Below are 14,475 nucleotides of genomic sequence, written 5' to 3' on the forward strand. Positions count from 1 at the left end.
TAGAATAATTAGCCAGGTGTGGTAATGCCTGCATTCCAGCTACTCAAGAGGCTGGTGCAAGAATATCACTTGAGCCCAGAAGTTGGTGGCTGCAGAGAACTATGATGATGCCACTGCACTCTAGCCAGGCAACACAGTGAGACTCTGTCTTAAAAAACAAACAAACAACAACAACAAAAAAAAAAAACAGGTAATAAGAGGTAAAAATAAATAAATGGATGACAGTTATCTCTTGGTATCTGTAGGGGACTGGTTCTAGGGGGATTGGTTCTAGGACCCCCTGTGGATACAAAAATCTGCTGGTGCTCATGTCCATCATATATCACTCATGTCCGTCATATAACAAGATGTAGTAGTTACATATAATCTACACACATCTCCCCATATACTTTAAATCATCTCTAGATTATAACACCTAATACAATGTAGATGACACGTAAAGAGTTGTTATACGGTATTGTTTAGGGAATGACAAGGGGGGAAAAAGTCTGTACATGTTCTGTACAGATGCAAACATGCTACAGATGCAAACATGCTTTTTTCCTGAGTTTTTTTCTTTTTTTTTCCTTAGGTACATACCCAAATTTCCCAAATATTTTTCATCCATGGTTAGTTCAATCCACAGATGTGGAACCCGCAGATATAGAGGGGTCACCTGTACATAAAAATTTCACCAAAGGACACAATCTACAGAGCAAAAAGATACCTAATGGACTAGGAGACAATTTTTAAAAATCATATATTTGTAAAGGGGTTAACATCTAGGATATATAAAGAATTCCTACAACTCAACAAAAAGCAAGTAATCCCATTTAAAAAATTTTCTAAAAGACTTTAATAGGTATTCCTCCAGATATACAAATGCCTAACAAGCACATGAAAAGATGCTCAACATCATTAATCATTAGCGAGATGAAAATGAAAAGCACAGTGAGATTCCACCTCACACACAATAACATAGCTGCTATCCAAAAAAACAAAACCAAAAAAATCAGAATGAGGGAATGAACAATGTTGATGAAGTATATAGACTGGAACCCTCGTGCACTGTTGGTGAGAATGTAAAATGGTGCAAGTATGATGGAAAACAGTTCCTCAAAAGGTCAAAAATAGAAATACTATATGATCCAGCATCTCCTTTTCTGGGTATATACCCAAAAAGAATTGAAAGCACGGTCTTGAATAGATATCTGTATACACATCTTCATAGCAGCATTATTCCCAATAGCTAAAAGGTGGAAGTAATCTAAGTGTCCATCAACAGATGAATGGATAAAGAAATGTGGTATATACATACAACAGAAAATTATTTTGCCTAAAAAAGGAAATTTTGATACATGCTACAATATGAATGAACCTTGAGGACATTATCTTAATAAGCCAATCTCAAAAGACAAATACTGAATGAATCCACTTATATGACGTACTAATCAGTGTCAAATTCATAGATACAGAGTGTAGAAATGTAGTTGCAAGAACAGCAACAAAGGGGGATGAAGAGTTGTCATTTAACGACTATAGAGTTTTGTTTTTGCACAGTAAGTTCTGGAGATAAGTTGTGTAAAAATATGAGTTTACAAAGCATTGCTGAAATATCCAATTAAAATGGTCAATGGCAAATTTTCTCTGTTGTGAAATCTCTGTTATTTAATGGGGCTGGAGTTTTACCTAAAGAACTCCCCACATTCGTGGAGCACACAAGCCTCTCTTCATTGTGGATTTTCTGGTGATGAACCAGGTGAGACTTTCTAATAAAGGCTTTCTGGCATTCACTGCACTCATAAGGTCTTTCTCCACTGTGAATTTTCTGGTGCTCATCAAGTATATGTTTGTGGCTAAAGGCTTTCCCACATTCTCTGCACTCATAAGGCCTTTCTCCAGTGTGAACTCTCCGATGTCTAACTAATGTAGAGCTGTACCTAAAGAATTTCCCACATATGTCACATTCATAAGGCGTTTCTCCAGTGTGAACTTTCTTATGTCTCATGAGTCTATAATTGTACATAAAAGATTTTCCACATTCTCTGCACTCATAAGTCCTTTCACCACTGTGAACTGTCTGATGTTTCATGAAGTTGGCACCATATTTAAACAGTTTCCCACATTTGTTGCACTCATAAGGCCTTTCTTTCATGTGGATTTTCTGATGCTCAACAAGGAAATGTTTGAAGTTGAAGGTTTTCCCACATTCACTGCATTTGTAATCATTTTGTCCAGTTTGAAAAAATTCCCTGTCCTCTGCGTCCCTGAAAGACTTCCACCCAGTTTGAGGGGCCTGGCGCTGGAGAAGGCCAGAGGTGGCTGGCAAGTCCTTCCAACCCTCACTGCATGTGAAGGTCCTCTCTGCCATGGGAACTCTGTGGTTCTTTTCAAATGAGGGTCTCCAATTATCCCCCCTTCTGGAAAGATTCTCTCCAATCTTCTGCTTTTGGTGCTGAAAAAGCTCTGCCTCACAAATATACATCTCTTGCTCAGGAAGTATTCCACTGTGCTCAACCAGGTACAAAATGTCTTTCAAGAGTGGGTCACACGTCTCACTGAGCTGGATCCTCTGGGTAGATACACGGGGCACTGGAGTCATGACCTGTGACATTCCTATAGAAACACCTTGCTCTGAAGGTGCCTCCACATCCTGGGCTCCTTGCCAACAACCTAAAAGCAGAAAAATGCTAGTGAAGCGCATGTTAACTCTGGTGGCAGGAGGCAGCCTCAACACAAAGGCATGTCAGACACACCCATAAATAAGGCCATGGGATTGCTGACAGGCATGGACACTGAGGCCAATGAGAGGAAGATGGGCTGTACAGAGCTGGGCATGACAAGCGCCCAAGATCAGCAGCCCTGACAAAGGGTGAGGACACAAGGGAAGGGTGCAGTGCAGGGAGGAGGGGGAGTCTCCAACTCCCTCCTCTGCAAATGGCCATGGCTGCTGGTGACTGGTGAGCAGCATGTAGTTTGTGTCCAGAACCAGAAGAATCCGATATTAATAGAGGAGCTGGAGTTCAAGGACCACAGAGGGACACAAGCAGACCTCGTGACACCTACAATGCAGGTCACACTTTGGAGGGCACTGCAAAGGGTGCAGTGGAAGAGAACAGATAAGAGGTGGTGGCCACAGAAGTGGGGGCTGTGGGGTGGGAGTGGGAGCAGCCAGGGGCCAGAAATCATGCTAGAAATGACAATGGGGAAGAAAAACTAGAAATGAGGTGTACCCAGGGGCCCTGCTATCAAACAATGGTGAGCACAGGACAGGTACCCAGTGTGATTTGAACCCAGCTCTGACATCACATCTTTTTCCAACTCCCAGGCACCAAGGCCACGTCCCTTTGAGACTTTATTGCCAATACTGGAGTAATACCTGCCCTCTCAGGTACACAGGGCCCTCCCCATTGCCCAAAGTGACAATGTCTGGGACACAAAAGAGGCCAGTCCTAGGGAAAATACAGGGAAAGGGAGTGAACACCACATACCAGAGAAATCCACATCCCACATCCTGTAATCACAAGAACTTCACAGAAGAGTCCTACAGAATCAATCCAATGGCCCCCCAAAGTAGTGACCAGGTCAGTTCCTGAAATTCCTGGTACATAAAAGTCATCAGCAATATCAGCAAGAGCAAGGGGACAACCTAGAACACAGAGGCTGCATGCATTTGGACAGACTAACCAGACCAGGGACTCAAGGCTGGTGGGATGTGCATGACAACTTCAAGGTTTCTGACTCCTGAGCCCTTTCTTTTGAGGCTCAGACCAGCAGGGAAGGGGGCTGGCAGGAAAAGGAGTACAGAGCACACAGCCCAGCCCTGGCTCCCACAGCACATGCACCAAGAAACCAGGAAAGGAAGCAGCAGCACCGATGGTCTCACCTCAGGAAAGGCAGAGCCACACTTAGGTAAAAGGAGGAAGACACAGGCCCACCTGTGTCTGGGACACTGGGTGGGTGTGAGGGCCTTACCAAGCGAGGACAAAAGTGCCATGTTCTCCAGCATCACATCTCGGTACAGCGATCTCTGAGCCTCATCAAGGTGCCCCCACTCCTCCTGGGAGAAATATATGGCCACGTCCTCAAAGACCACACGGCCCTGCCAAAATTAGGACTGTTCAGTACATGAGCAACTTCACCAATTGTGTTTACTTAGGTGTTAGCTTTTCTATTCATCTATTTGTCACACATTAAATACAGAGCCAGGCTAGTAGCCAAATTTGTTTCCATCTCCCCTGCCATCCTGAACCCATACTCTGAACCACCTCCTTATCTACCTTTCTCAGACCAACCCAATATTTCCTTTGTCCTAAACCAACCCAGAGGCAGGTACCACAAATCTAGTGGCAGCCCCTGTGCCTCAGGTGTGCTGGAATCAATCAAACTAGCCAAGTTTAAGTTGGTCATCCTGCCCTGCCTTGTATTTCTCTCAGGAACCTTAACAGAAGCCATGGCCCAAGCTTTTCCCTCACTCCTGTCCTCTGCCTCCTGACCAAATCTGGTGCTTCAGTGGCCATGTGGCCTTGTGTTAAGTGGTGTGGTTCCTCCTTGGGGATAAGCGAGAAATAAATATCTTCTTTCAATGTCACTGGCCTGTCCCTGTCATCATTCTCACACCCATAAATTAAAACCCCATGGGCACAATCACTGCTCTACATCTCTCTCCAGGACCTCAGTCCTTCTCCCCAGCTTCCCCACACAGAAGAGATACCAGGTCCTGGTGGCATGGGTACCTTTTCTCTCCACATTTCTAACCAGTTTCCCTGGGGTCCCTCAGATCTTGCCTCCCAGAAAACCAAACTTGGACCCATCCTTCTCCGTAAGTGCCCAGTGCTGGGACTGGGGGCCATCCACTCACACTCCTGCCTGCACATGACTCTGGATGGCACCTCTATCACATCTCTGGACTCTGCGCTACTGCATTTCGACAGACACCTCCCAGCCCACATCACAGGCATTTCCTTCACCTCCGAACAGGCTACTCAGCACATGGAAATCAGGTGGTGTATGGCAAATACATCCAGCATCCAATTCAGCCCCCGTCCTTCCCAGAACACCAAAGTCCCCTCATGCCAGGGGCAGCCCAAAGCCCTGCTTTGAAGGTCTCCCCACTTGCTGGTTTCTCACTTCACAGTCAGCCACCCAAACCATGTGAGGACTTCACAAGGTACTCTTGGCCATCTCTTGCTTCTACGTTACACATTCTGTCTCATAAGCAGTGAGGACAATTGCTCTTCATGGAAACTTTATTCAAAGCCCAGCGACACTGACCCACCTACACCTACACCCTTGCCCCACCCAAGCCAAGGCTTAGCAACTCTCCTAACTCATCACGTTTTCCTCCTCAGCGTCCCTATCATGTCTACTCTCTCCTCAGAAGCCTCTCAGTCCTACACCCCACCATCTGGAACATACTCATCCCCACAAACACTCAGCTCCCCCATCTATCTTGACTCCCCCACCACTAACCACGTGCTTCAGTAGAGAGACCTGGTTCTCTGCCCCCTCGTTCCCATCCCTTACCCCAGAATGGCACTGCCACCATAACCTAGAAATGCCACCTCTTAAATTTGATACACAGGCTTCATACCAGTCCACACAACAGCTACCATGTTGTGTATGTCTCCAAACTGAACTCCTCCACTAGGAGTCTCTGGAACATTCATGACATGGACAAAAACTGACTCCTCATTCTCTGAAGATTCCTCATATGTTGAGTTCCCACATCTTAGCTGACAGAGCATCTATCCTTCTAAATAAGAAAAAAATACAGGGTCTTCCCTGATTGCTCTCCCGTCCCACCTCCCTAGCTCCCACCCTCTCTATGTCATAAAACGTAGACAGCGCTAGTTCAAAATTCATCCCAAAGCCAATCATTCCTCTCACCTCCACAGCCATCACTCTTGTCCAGCTACCACCAACATCCACCTGGACTGACTCAAGAACACCCTCCCAGGTCTCCCTGCCTTTACCTTCACCTTCACAGTCTGTGCTCCACTCTGCAATCAGGGAGAATCTCTTAAATCCGGACCATATCACTGCCTTCTTCTGCTTCTAATCTTCCCTATACCCCACCACCCTCAGATTACAGGCCCAGAACCTCAGGCTGTCATTCCACTCCTGCTGTCTGTGTGCCTCTAGCCAACTCCCTCTCTGCTCCCCATTCCTACCAGATGTGAGACTTGCAGTTCCCTGAAAATGACAGCTCAGTCTCATATCCAAGCATTCAAACATTCCGAATTCTGTGACCAGGATACCCTGACACATCTTACCACATCAATGTCAAAAATGGAACCACTCCACATAATCCAGGACCAAATTTAGGATACTGAGCCTGGTGGAATTACAAACTCTTCAGACATAAGAGAGGGAGAGGAACAAAACAGGGTCTCAGGACACCACCTTTCCTTATATTCAGGTGCCAAATCCAACCAGGAGATAAGCAGGGTAGGTGAAAAGTAGGAATCTCTCTACTCACCTGTGCAGGTTCCATTTCTGCCACCACCAGGGCACCCTGAGGAAATAGAGAGGCCATGAGAAATGGGCAATTATGGTAGGATTCTGCAGGCTGAGATGGACTACCTCCCTTTTTGCCTTGCCCTGCAGCAAACTGATCTGAAATTGATTGCATAAATTCAGCTCCTCAGACCTCAGTGCTGCCTCATAGCAGCTCCATACTCTGGAAAAGAGCTGAACCTCCCTGAGCCTCAGTGTCCCCATCTGTAAATAGAGGATAAGAAAATGTCTCCCACCTCATAGGGCTCACGTTTGTATCAAACATTAGTAATACATAATACATATCAGCTATTATTGTCCAAGAATTAATAGCTTTATACATGTTTTCAATGTAAATGAAATAGTAGAGTTTTGAAATTTGCCGGTATATTTTTGCCTTTTTAAGATTATAGAGAATGTGATATTAAAATTTTCCATGGAAAACAAATACTTAGTGGTAAAGTAACATCAAACCAATTATGAAATATTTTTAGAAATTTAATTTACTGAATACTTTGCTACTAATTGCCTACCAATATGTACATATTTAGAATGACATTGGTTAATTAGGGTTTAAATCATTAAGTGTTTTACACATTCTTAAGTTAACGAGTTACACAGAGGGGCTGAGCAGGCAGGTCAGCTGCTGGTCCTTTCTCAACCAAGCCTGCCTGCCTGCTACATAATCCTCTGAAGGGAGCTTGCTAGGGGACCTTGACTAGCACAGTAGATCATCCCCTCTTATCTGACATGAGGAAACAGGGAGGAAGCCATGCCCTGGTCTGCAACCCACCTACTCCACTAGCCTGGATGGTCTTTCTCTTGCTCCACAGAAAGTGGCCCTGAGAGTCAGCCAAGCCAAGTCTAAGCCAACTCACACCTCAGTCTCCATCCTCAGCTAGCTACTTACTCCATCTAGGCCTCCCCTTTTTGCAGACATAGGCCAGAATCCTTCCTATGACAGGTCTGTGCCTTTTGAAAGAGTGTCAGGTTTATACACCCACCCATGATCTGGCCCACAAGTCTCAGTCCTCCCCTCCCTCACCACAGAGCTCATGTACAATAACGACCTTTACACTTCCGTACTCAATGTGATCTTCAGGCCATGCCCTGGTCCAGTCCACATCCTCTAACCTTTTCATATCTCTATCCCAACCCTCTTCCTCAGACTGCAGACCTTTATGTCCACTTGCCCATGTGACATACCCATCTTGACACATTTGAGAATCACCATGTCCAAAATCCAACCCAAGATCTTCTCCCTGAACCCTTCTCATTATACTGACTTCCACAACTCTTTTCTTTCAAATGTTTAGAAAACAAAACAAAACACAACCAACCCTTGGGATGGTTCTTGACACTCCCTGTTTTTGCTCACAGGAATAGCTGCTAGCCCTATCTTTCAGATCTATGCGTATCTAATCACATCCTCTCTCTACTAACAACACTCTAGCCCAGCCCCTACCATAATTCTCCTGGGTCTACTGCAGTGGCCTCCTCAACTGATCTCCTTGTGTCCATTCCCTATCCTCTTTTCCCAACTTTAAATTTCTAATTCTGGGCATGTCCCTCTCCTCCGCCCTCCCTTCACAACCTTCCATGGCTACCAACTGCTCAGGTTGACATTCCAGCTGAGACTCCACCAAACCCCCTTCCTCTTTCCCGCACAAACAGCCACCCCTGTGTTCCTCAACGCCGTCGAAGCCGTAGCACCCGCGAGCCTTCGCACGTGCCGGCCCCGATGGGAACTTTCTCCCACATCTTGTCACACTGGCCGAAACGGGGGCCCCACATCAGAACGCCCCTGTCCACCGAACACAGCGGCCGGCCCTGCAGTGACGGGAGCAGGCGCCCCTGCGTCCCAGCTTTGGCACTCGGAGGTGGGGCCGGGCCGGGGAGGGCCCGGGAACGAGCACCCACCTGAGTCGAGCTCACCAGGAAGATCGGGCCTGGGAGCAGCGGTGACAGGGGTACGACAAGGACAAGGCCGTTTCCAGCCCGTCAGCTGGGCCTCACGCCCGCCTCTGTGCGGTGGAGACCAAGCCACTGCTCGGGTTTTTCCGCTCCGTCACCTCGGTGACATCCCAGCCCTCAAGAGGCCTAGGAGAGCAACCAAAATGGCCGCCGCCGGTAACGCGCCGGAAGTCCCGCCCACGCGTGCGCATGCGCGTATGCTTCCCTTCATAAGCTTTCGTTGGCTCAGTCCCGCCTCCGCACACCTCAGGGTGTTCTGGGTTATGAAGTTTCCGCTCTGCTTCCATAGGAGTCTTAGAGATTTGCTATCTCCTTAGGAGGTGGATAAAGGCCCCTTTGTACTCTGAGGGACTTTGGGAAACTGGGGGCCAGGACTCCGAAGATGGGACCGGGTTTGGCTTGCTCTTAAAGGAGAAGTACCCAGATTTTCTTGGAGTGCAGTCTAGGATACTCACAGAAATGTGAGGGACCTGTTATTTCAGACTGTGAAGCAGAGCAAATTCCCAAAAACTCATCTCCAAAGGGACACACGATACACTGCAGGCACTTATGTCTACTCATCCTTGTCAGCTACCTTGTTGCTTTTCAAACACACGAAGAGTTAAGCTTTGGAGTCTGTTTAATAAACTTCAATATGTTTGGTCCAGCAGAAGAAAGACTGTGGACAGGGCCATGGCCGGAAATTTGCAGGAAGGACAGGACTTACCGAAGTAGATTGAAAGAGTGAAACTCTGCCTCTCCTTGCAAGAGAAAATGTCTTTTCAGGCTGTATAGTCAGCAATTGTGTTCCTACCAAGAAAGCAACACTTATTCAAATAAGGGGTGATTGATCCTTGAACCGGTCATAGAGGCCCCTGAAGAAAACAGTATGTTCAAGGTTTTTGAAACCATGTTGTATGACAAATGTTGAAAGAATTAAATATATTTAGATTGGTAACAGAGGGTCCCAAGAGAGATGTTTCTTAAAATACTCACAGGATTTCTCATCAAAGAGCAGAAGGAATTTTCTCTAAGTGCCTAGGAATATGACTGTCATTAATGATGATTGGTTTCAGTTTGGAATAAAGAAAGACATTGCTCAGTCGGGAAGCCAGGGACCCTGGTCCTCTCTCTGTCCTTGTCTGCTTCGCTTCTTTGGCACATCACCTATGGGTGGTTCTGCTGCAAGTGGCCACCTGTCTGATCTCCCCGTCTCCAAGTTCAACACTAGGAATTTTCCTACACAGAGTGTTATATCATACCACACTCCTGCTTGGCAATCTTCAGTGGGTCCCCTGGAGCTCCAGCATAAAGTGGAAATTCCTTACCATCCCTACATGATCCTCATCACTTGGAATATCTTCCTGCAAGCCACCTCCTAGATTTTCATGTCTTAATGTTGTTTGTGTATTGTAAGTTCATACATTTTTGTGGATGCTTCCAACAGCCCTTTCCCTGATGGGCTGTGGATTTCATGCCTTCCTTAAGCAAACCTCCTTTGTGCTAAGAGTATAAATATCAGCATATTTTCATTTTCTAAATAGTTTACATTTTTAAAATTATATATTCAAACCAACTAGAATTTAGTTCTGTAAAAAGTGTATCAAGTTCTAGCTTTCTTTCCGAATGAATACCTAATTGTTCTTATGAAGGAAAGAGTATTTTTTATAGCTGGACTGAAACAATTCTCTGCTTGTCTCTGGGGATGTCTGAATATTTGGCTTTGACTTTTGATCAAGATAAGTGCAGTGAGATTTATGAGTGCTAAGGTCAGAAACTCCCCTGAACTCCCTGGGGGCCCATCTGGTTACTGACAGCTTTCACCCAGCATAGAGTGTGAGCCAGCTTGGCTCTGGTCATGTACCCAGAGGGGCATAAAAGGCCCTGCTGGGAATTCAGACTCAAGTTATCCCAGATCCAGGATTTGTTGCACAAACATTTGTGGTTCAATGTGGAGATGAAGCACGTCTCTTTACAAATAGGGATCCTGGGAATCTTGCTCCTGGACGTCTCCTGAGGCTCCACCACTAGCCTGCACCCTCTCCCATACCTACTGCATCCTCATGTGACTGAGGGTGCCCTGTGGGTTCGTGTCAGTCCTTTCAAACATCAGAGCCTGAGTAATTGTTTCTGTCCCAATACCACCTTATGTGAAACTCCTACATCATACTGAACTCTCATTTTTGTTTCTGGATTCTCTGTTTTACTTTAGAGTTGTATTCCCCAGGAAAAGTTTGTGTGTAAAATCTCCCAGCTCTCTAAGCCTGTTATATCCTCAAAGGAAAAGGGGCCACTCCTCCTCCAGGATCACTTTTGCCCTTTGTTGTTGGGCACATTCCATCCCTTCCCACCCCAGCTTGTGCAGCCTTTCTATCTTTACTTTACAATTCCATTGCTTAGTCTTTAACTTCCCCCTAATAACCAGATTCCTCATAATCTATACCTATGTTCAAGTCTCCATTCTTATCCCCAAACTGTTTCCACCCCAATTACGCATCAAGTTCTGCCCATTTTTCCTCCTTTCTCTCAGATATGTCCTGTGTAGCTGGTCTGTGCACTGCCTGTCCCCCTCTCTCACATCTCTTTCACTTCACTGACTTCCACCACTGTCACCCAACTTAAGCACGTCTCGCAGATGTCCCTTTTAACCTTTTACTTCCTTATTAGACCTTTATACTGTTGACCACCTCTTTGACTTGAAGGTCCTTTTCTGGCTTCTGCATGTTCCTGTCTCAGGGGGTCTGTGTCTTCCTTCCATCTATTAAACATTTTTGTTTCCTAGGATCTATCACTGGCCATTGCTTTTTCACTTACTATGAGCTCAATGAGTGAGTTAGTTCACTCCAAAGGAACTTTACTCTCAATTATCTAGTTTCCCCAAACTCATGTCTGCAGACTGAATGTTTCTCGTTTCCTTTACCCACTGGTTGTCCTTCCACACCTTCTCTGTGTTCTTGCACACTGAGGTCGCATGTGTCATGTAGCCATGGCCATGGGGTGCACCTCTAATAATCACAGGAGCAAGCAAACATAGTATTACACTGTGTCAGAAGTTATTTTGAATGTTTTACACACTTTTACCCTTTACAGAAACTGTATGTGGTAGGTAATGCTATTTTCCCCATTTTATAGATCAGAACACAGTCACAGAAAGGTTAAAGAATTTTCCTGAGGTTGCACGATTATGAAGTTTGGGTTTAAAGACTGGAGGCCTGGTAGGCTGGCTCCTCCAGAATCCATGCCCTTAACCAGTTTATTTTGCCTCTCATAGGGTGGGTCTATTTTTGGTTCCTTCATAGAGTGTTTACCACAAAGCTGTACATATAGGTGACACCATATATGACATACCTTGACCTCAAAGAGAATCTACATGGGCTTTTATGGGCAGATGTAAAAGATTTTAGAAGTTCCAATGAATGGCTGGATTGGGGTCCTCAAAACCACCCCCAGCTTTGATGATTTGCTCAGAAGACTCACAGTACTCAGCATTTTGTCATACTCAACAGCCATGATTTATTAGAGCAAAACAATACAAAGCAAACTCGGTAAAGGGAAAAGGCTCATTGGCTGGAGTCCAGAAGAAACAGGCACAATCTTTGGAGTCCTGTCTCAGTGAAGTCACACAGGATGTGCCTTATTCAAGCTCCACCTGGGACTTATGGAAACACATGAGAAATGTCCACTGGGAAGCTCACTAGAGACTCAGTGCCAGGGTTTTTATTGGGCACGCTCTGCAGCACTTAACCACAATTCTAGAAATCTACCCATAAGGGTAGCAGGTGATAAGCCACATTGTTTACTCAAAAAAACCAGGGCACACTGAGCTTCTCTTTTTTGGGAGTGTGTTGGGAAACCTTTCACAACCTAAGGTCCCACACCAGCAAGGGTGAACCTTGCAAGCTCAAAGGATATAGCAGTCTCTGACCTGCTGTTTTAACTCTTTTCTTTACAGTGACTTAAATGGTACTAAAATGCTGTGTAAGTCAAATTCCTGTAACAAAGATTAAGCAGTTTCCTTCAACAAAAAATAATGGTCATAATTTTGTGATGAAGGCTTATAACCATTGTAATTAAAAAAGAAAAAAGGCCGGGTGCGGTGGCTCACACCTGTAATCCTAGCACTCTGGGAGGCCGAGGCGGGTGGATCGCTCGAGGTCAGGAGTTCGAGACCAGCCTGAGCAAGAGTGAGACGACCCCGTCTCTACTAAAAAAAATACAAATAAATTATCTGGACAACTAAAAATATATATAGAAAAAATTAGCCGGGCATGGTGGTGCATGCCTGTAGTCCCAGGTACTTGGGAGGCTGCGGCAGTAGGATCACTTAAGCCCAGGAGTTTGAGGTTGCTGTGAGCTAGGCTGATGCCACTGCACTCACTCTAGCCCGGGCAACACAGCGAGACTCTGTCTCAAAAAAAAAAAAAAAAAAGAAAAGAAAAGAAAAAAAAAAAACCTCCTAAGTCACAGTGGAACTTCTTATGAACAACCTAGCTGGAATTTAATTTAACGATGACAAGAGGAAATCTGGTAAGAAAAGACCTTGTCTGCCTAATGCATATATATGTACCACTTGAAGCCACAGGTACTTATACGTGCAGCTACAGATGGTCTAACTTGCAGATACTCCCTTCATTAGCCTTTGTTTATAAAGCTGTAATGGGCAGATCGATGTGTATTTCTACAGCATATATGTAAACATTTCTCATCCTTTTGTTGCTGCTATTGTGACTGTAGCTCTTGGCTTCAATGGAGAGAGACGTAAAGACTATGGGGGTTCATGATTTCTGCATTACTAAATGCAAATAACTTGAGATTAAAGAGTATGTTGTTTCAGTCATGGATATGTGTCTGTGAGTTTTTCTGGGAGGGAGTGGGAGCAGTCGACTCCATCTGAGAGGCCCTCTATGGAGACAAGATGCTGGAGACGTGCAGGAGTCCAGTTTGTGGGAATATGTGCTCAGACTCTGGTCAAAGGATAACCTTTCCTGTCTCAGTTACGGGATGCTAGAGTTCCTCTGGAATGCTCAGTGATATTGTCCTGTAGTTTTGAGGGTTAAAGATTTTGAATCTGTTTGCCACCGATATGTTCACATCTTAAAATTGTGTGGTTTCAGGTAAATTGTAAATGGGTAGCTTATTTTTCCTCCTTCAGTGCAAGGTTATGAGCCATTGTCCTTATAGTCAGACTATCTGGTTATCTCTTACTTTAAAGAAATTCCTGTTCACTGTTTGCCTTTAGCTTGGAGATTCTAGTATTTAGTAAGCATGTTTATTCTGATATTGTGACAAGTGGGCCCTTGTTTCTTCTAGAGAGACTGCTGCCCCTAGAAATAGCAAAAGAATCTCTTGCTAGCTTGTCTTTCATATCTTAACCAACCAATCCAGAGCCCTGTCTTAATCAAATCCTCAGACCTGGAGCCACTGTCTATCCCTATTCTTAATCACCCCCGTACTAGGTACCAAGCACCTAGAGGCAATCCCTACACCCTGGTGCTCACTGAAATTATTCAAACTAGCGAGCCCTAAGCTGTGTCCCCTGCCCTGCCTCACCTCTGCTGCTGCTTCCTCCTGCAGGCTGTGTTGTGCCTCCCATTTCCAGAAATCTGTGAGTATAAACTTCTTCCTTAATCACGATAATTTCTGTGTCTGGGTGCCATACCCACCTCACTAAATCAAATCCCAGCTATATTTTAGGATATATAAGGAGCATATTACAGCCTCCTTACTATGGTCTATGAGACACTACATGACTATCTCCATTGATCTCTCCAATTCATCTCATACCAGTCTTGCTCTTCATCTTCGGCTACAGCCTTGTAGTTTCTCAAAGTATTCTCCTGCTTTAGTTCCCTTGTCCTAGGTGTCCTCTCGTGTGAGACACTGTTCCCTCCACTATCCACTCTACTCCTCCACGTCCATGCTCAGATATAACTGCCTTCATGGACCTGTCCCAACCACTCCACTTACTATTGCAAAACTGTTTTTATCCCACTCTCCGTCTAAGTCTTACCTGCACTCCTTTTTCTTATCTCCATTACATTACCT

At 45.2% G+C, this 14,475-nt stretch overlaps 1 protein-coding gene across 1 annotated transcript; it reads right to left on the reverse strand.

Moving 5' to 3' along the window:
- Nucleotides 1-1,351: 1,351 nt before the first annotated feature.
- On the reverse strand, nucleotides 1,352-8,593 carry LOC123624584 (zinc finger protein 548-like). Its single transcript, XM_045532529.1, has 4 exons — nucleotides 8,398-8,593; nucleotides 6,461-6,496; nucleotides 3,955-4,081; nucleotides 1,352-2,652 (listed from the first exon to the last, which is right to left on the reverse strand). Exons 2-4 carry the CDS (start codon nucleotides 6,473-6,475, stop codon nucleotides 1,610-1,612), a joined length of 1,185 nt encoding a protein of 394 aa, XP_045388485.1. The 5' UTR covers nucleotides 6,476-6,496; nucleotides 8,398-8,593; the 3' UTR covers nucleotides 1,352-1,609.
- Between the last annotated feature and the right edge of the window lie 5,882 nt (nucleotides 8,594-14,475).

Source organism: Lemur catta, chromosome 19 (genome assembly GCF_020740605.2).
Source record: "Lemur catta isolate mLemCat1 chromosome 19, mLemCat1.pri, whole genome shotgun sequence".
NCBI classification, from domain to species: domain Eukaryota; kingdom Metazoa; phylum Chordata; class Mammalia; order Primates; family Lemuridae; genus Lemur; species Lemur catta.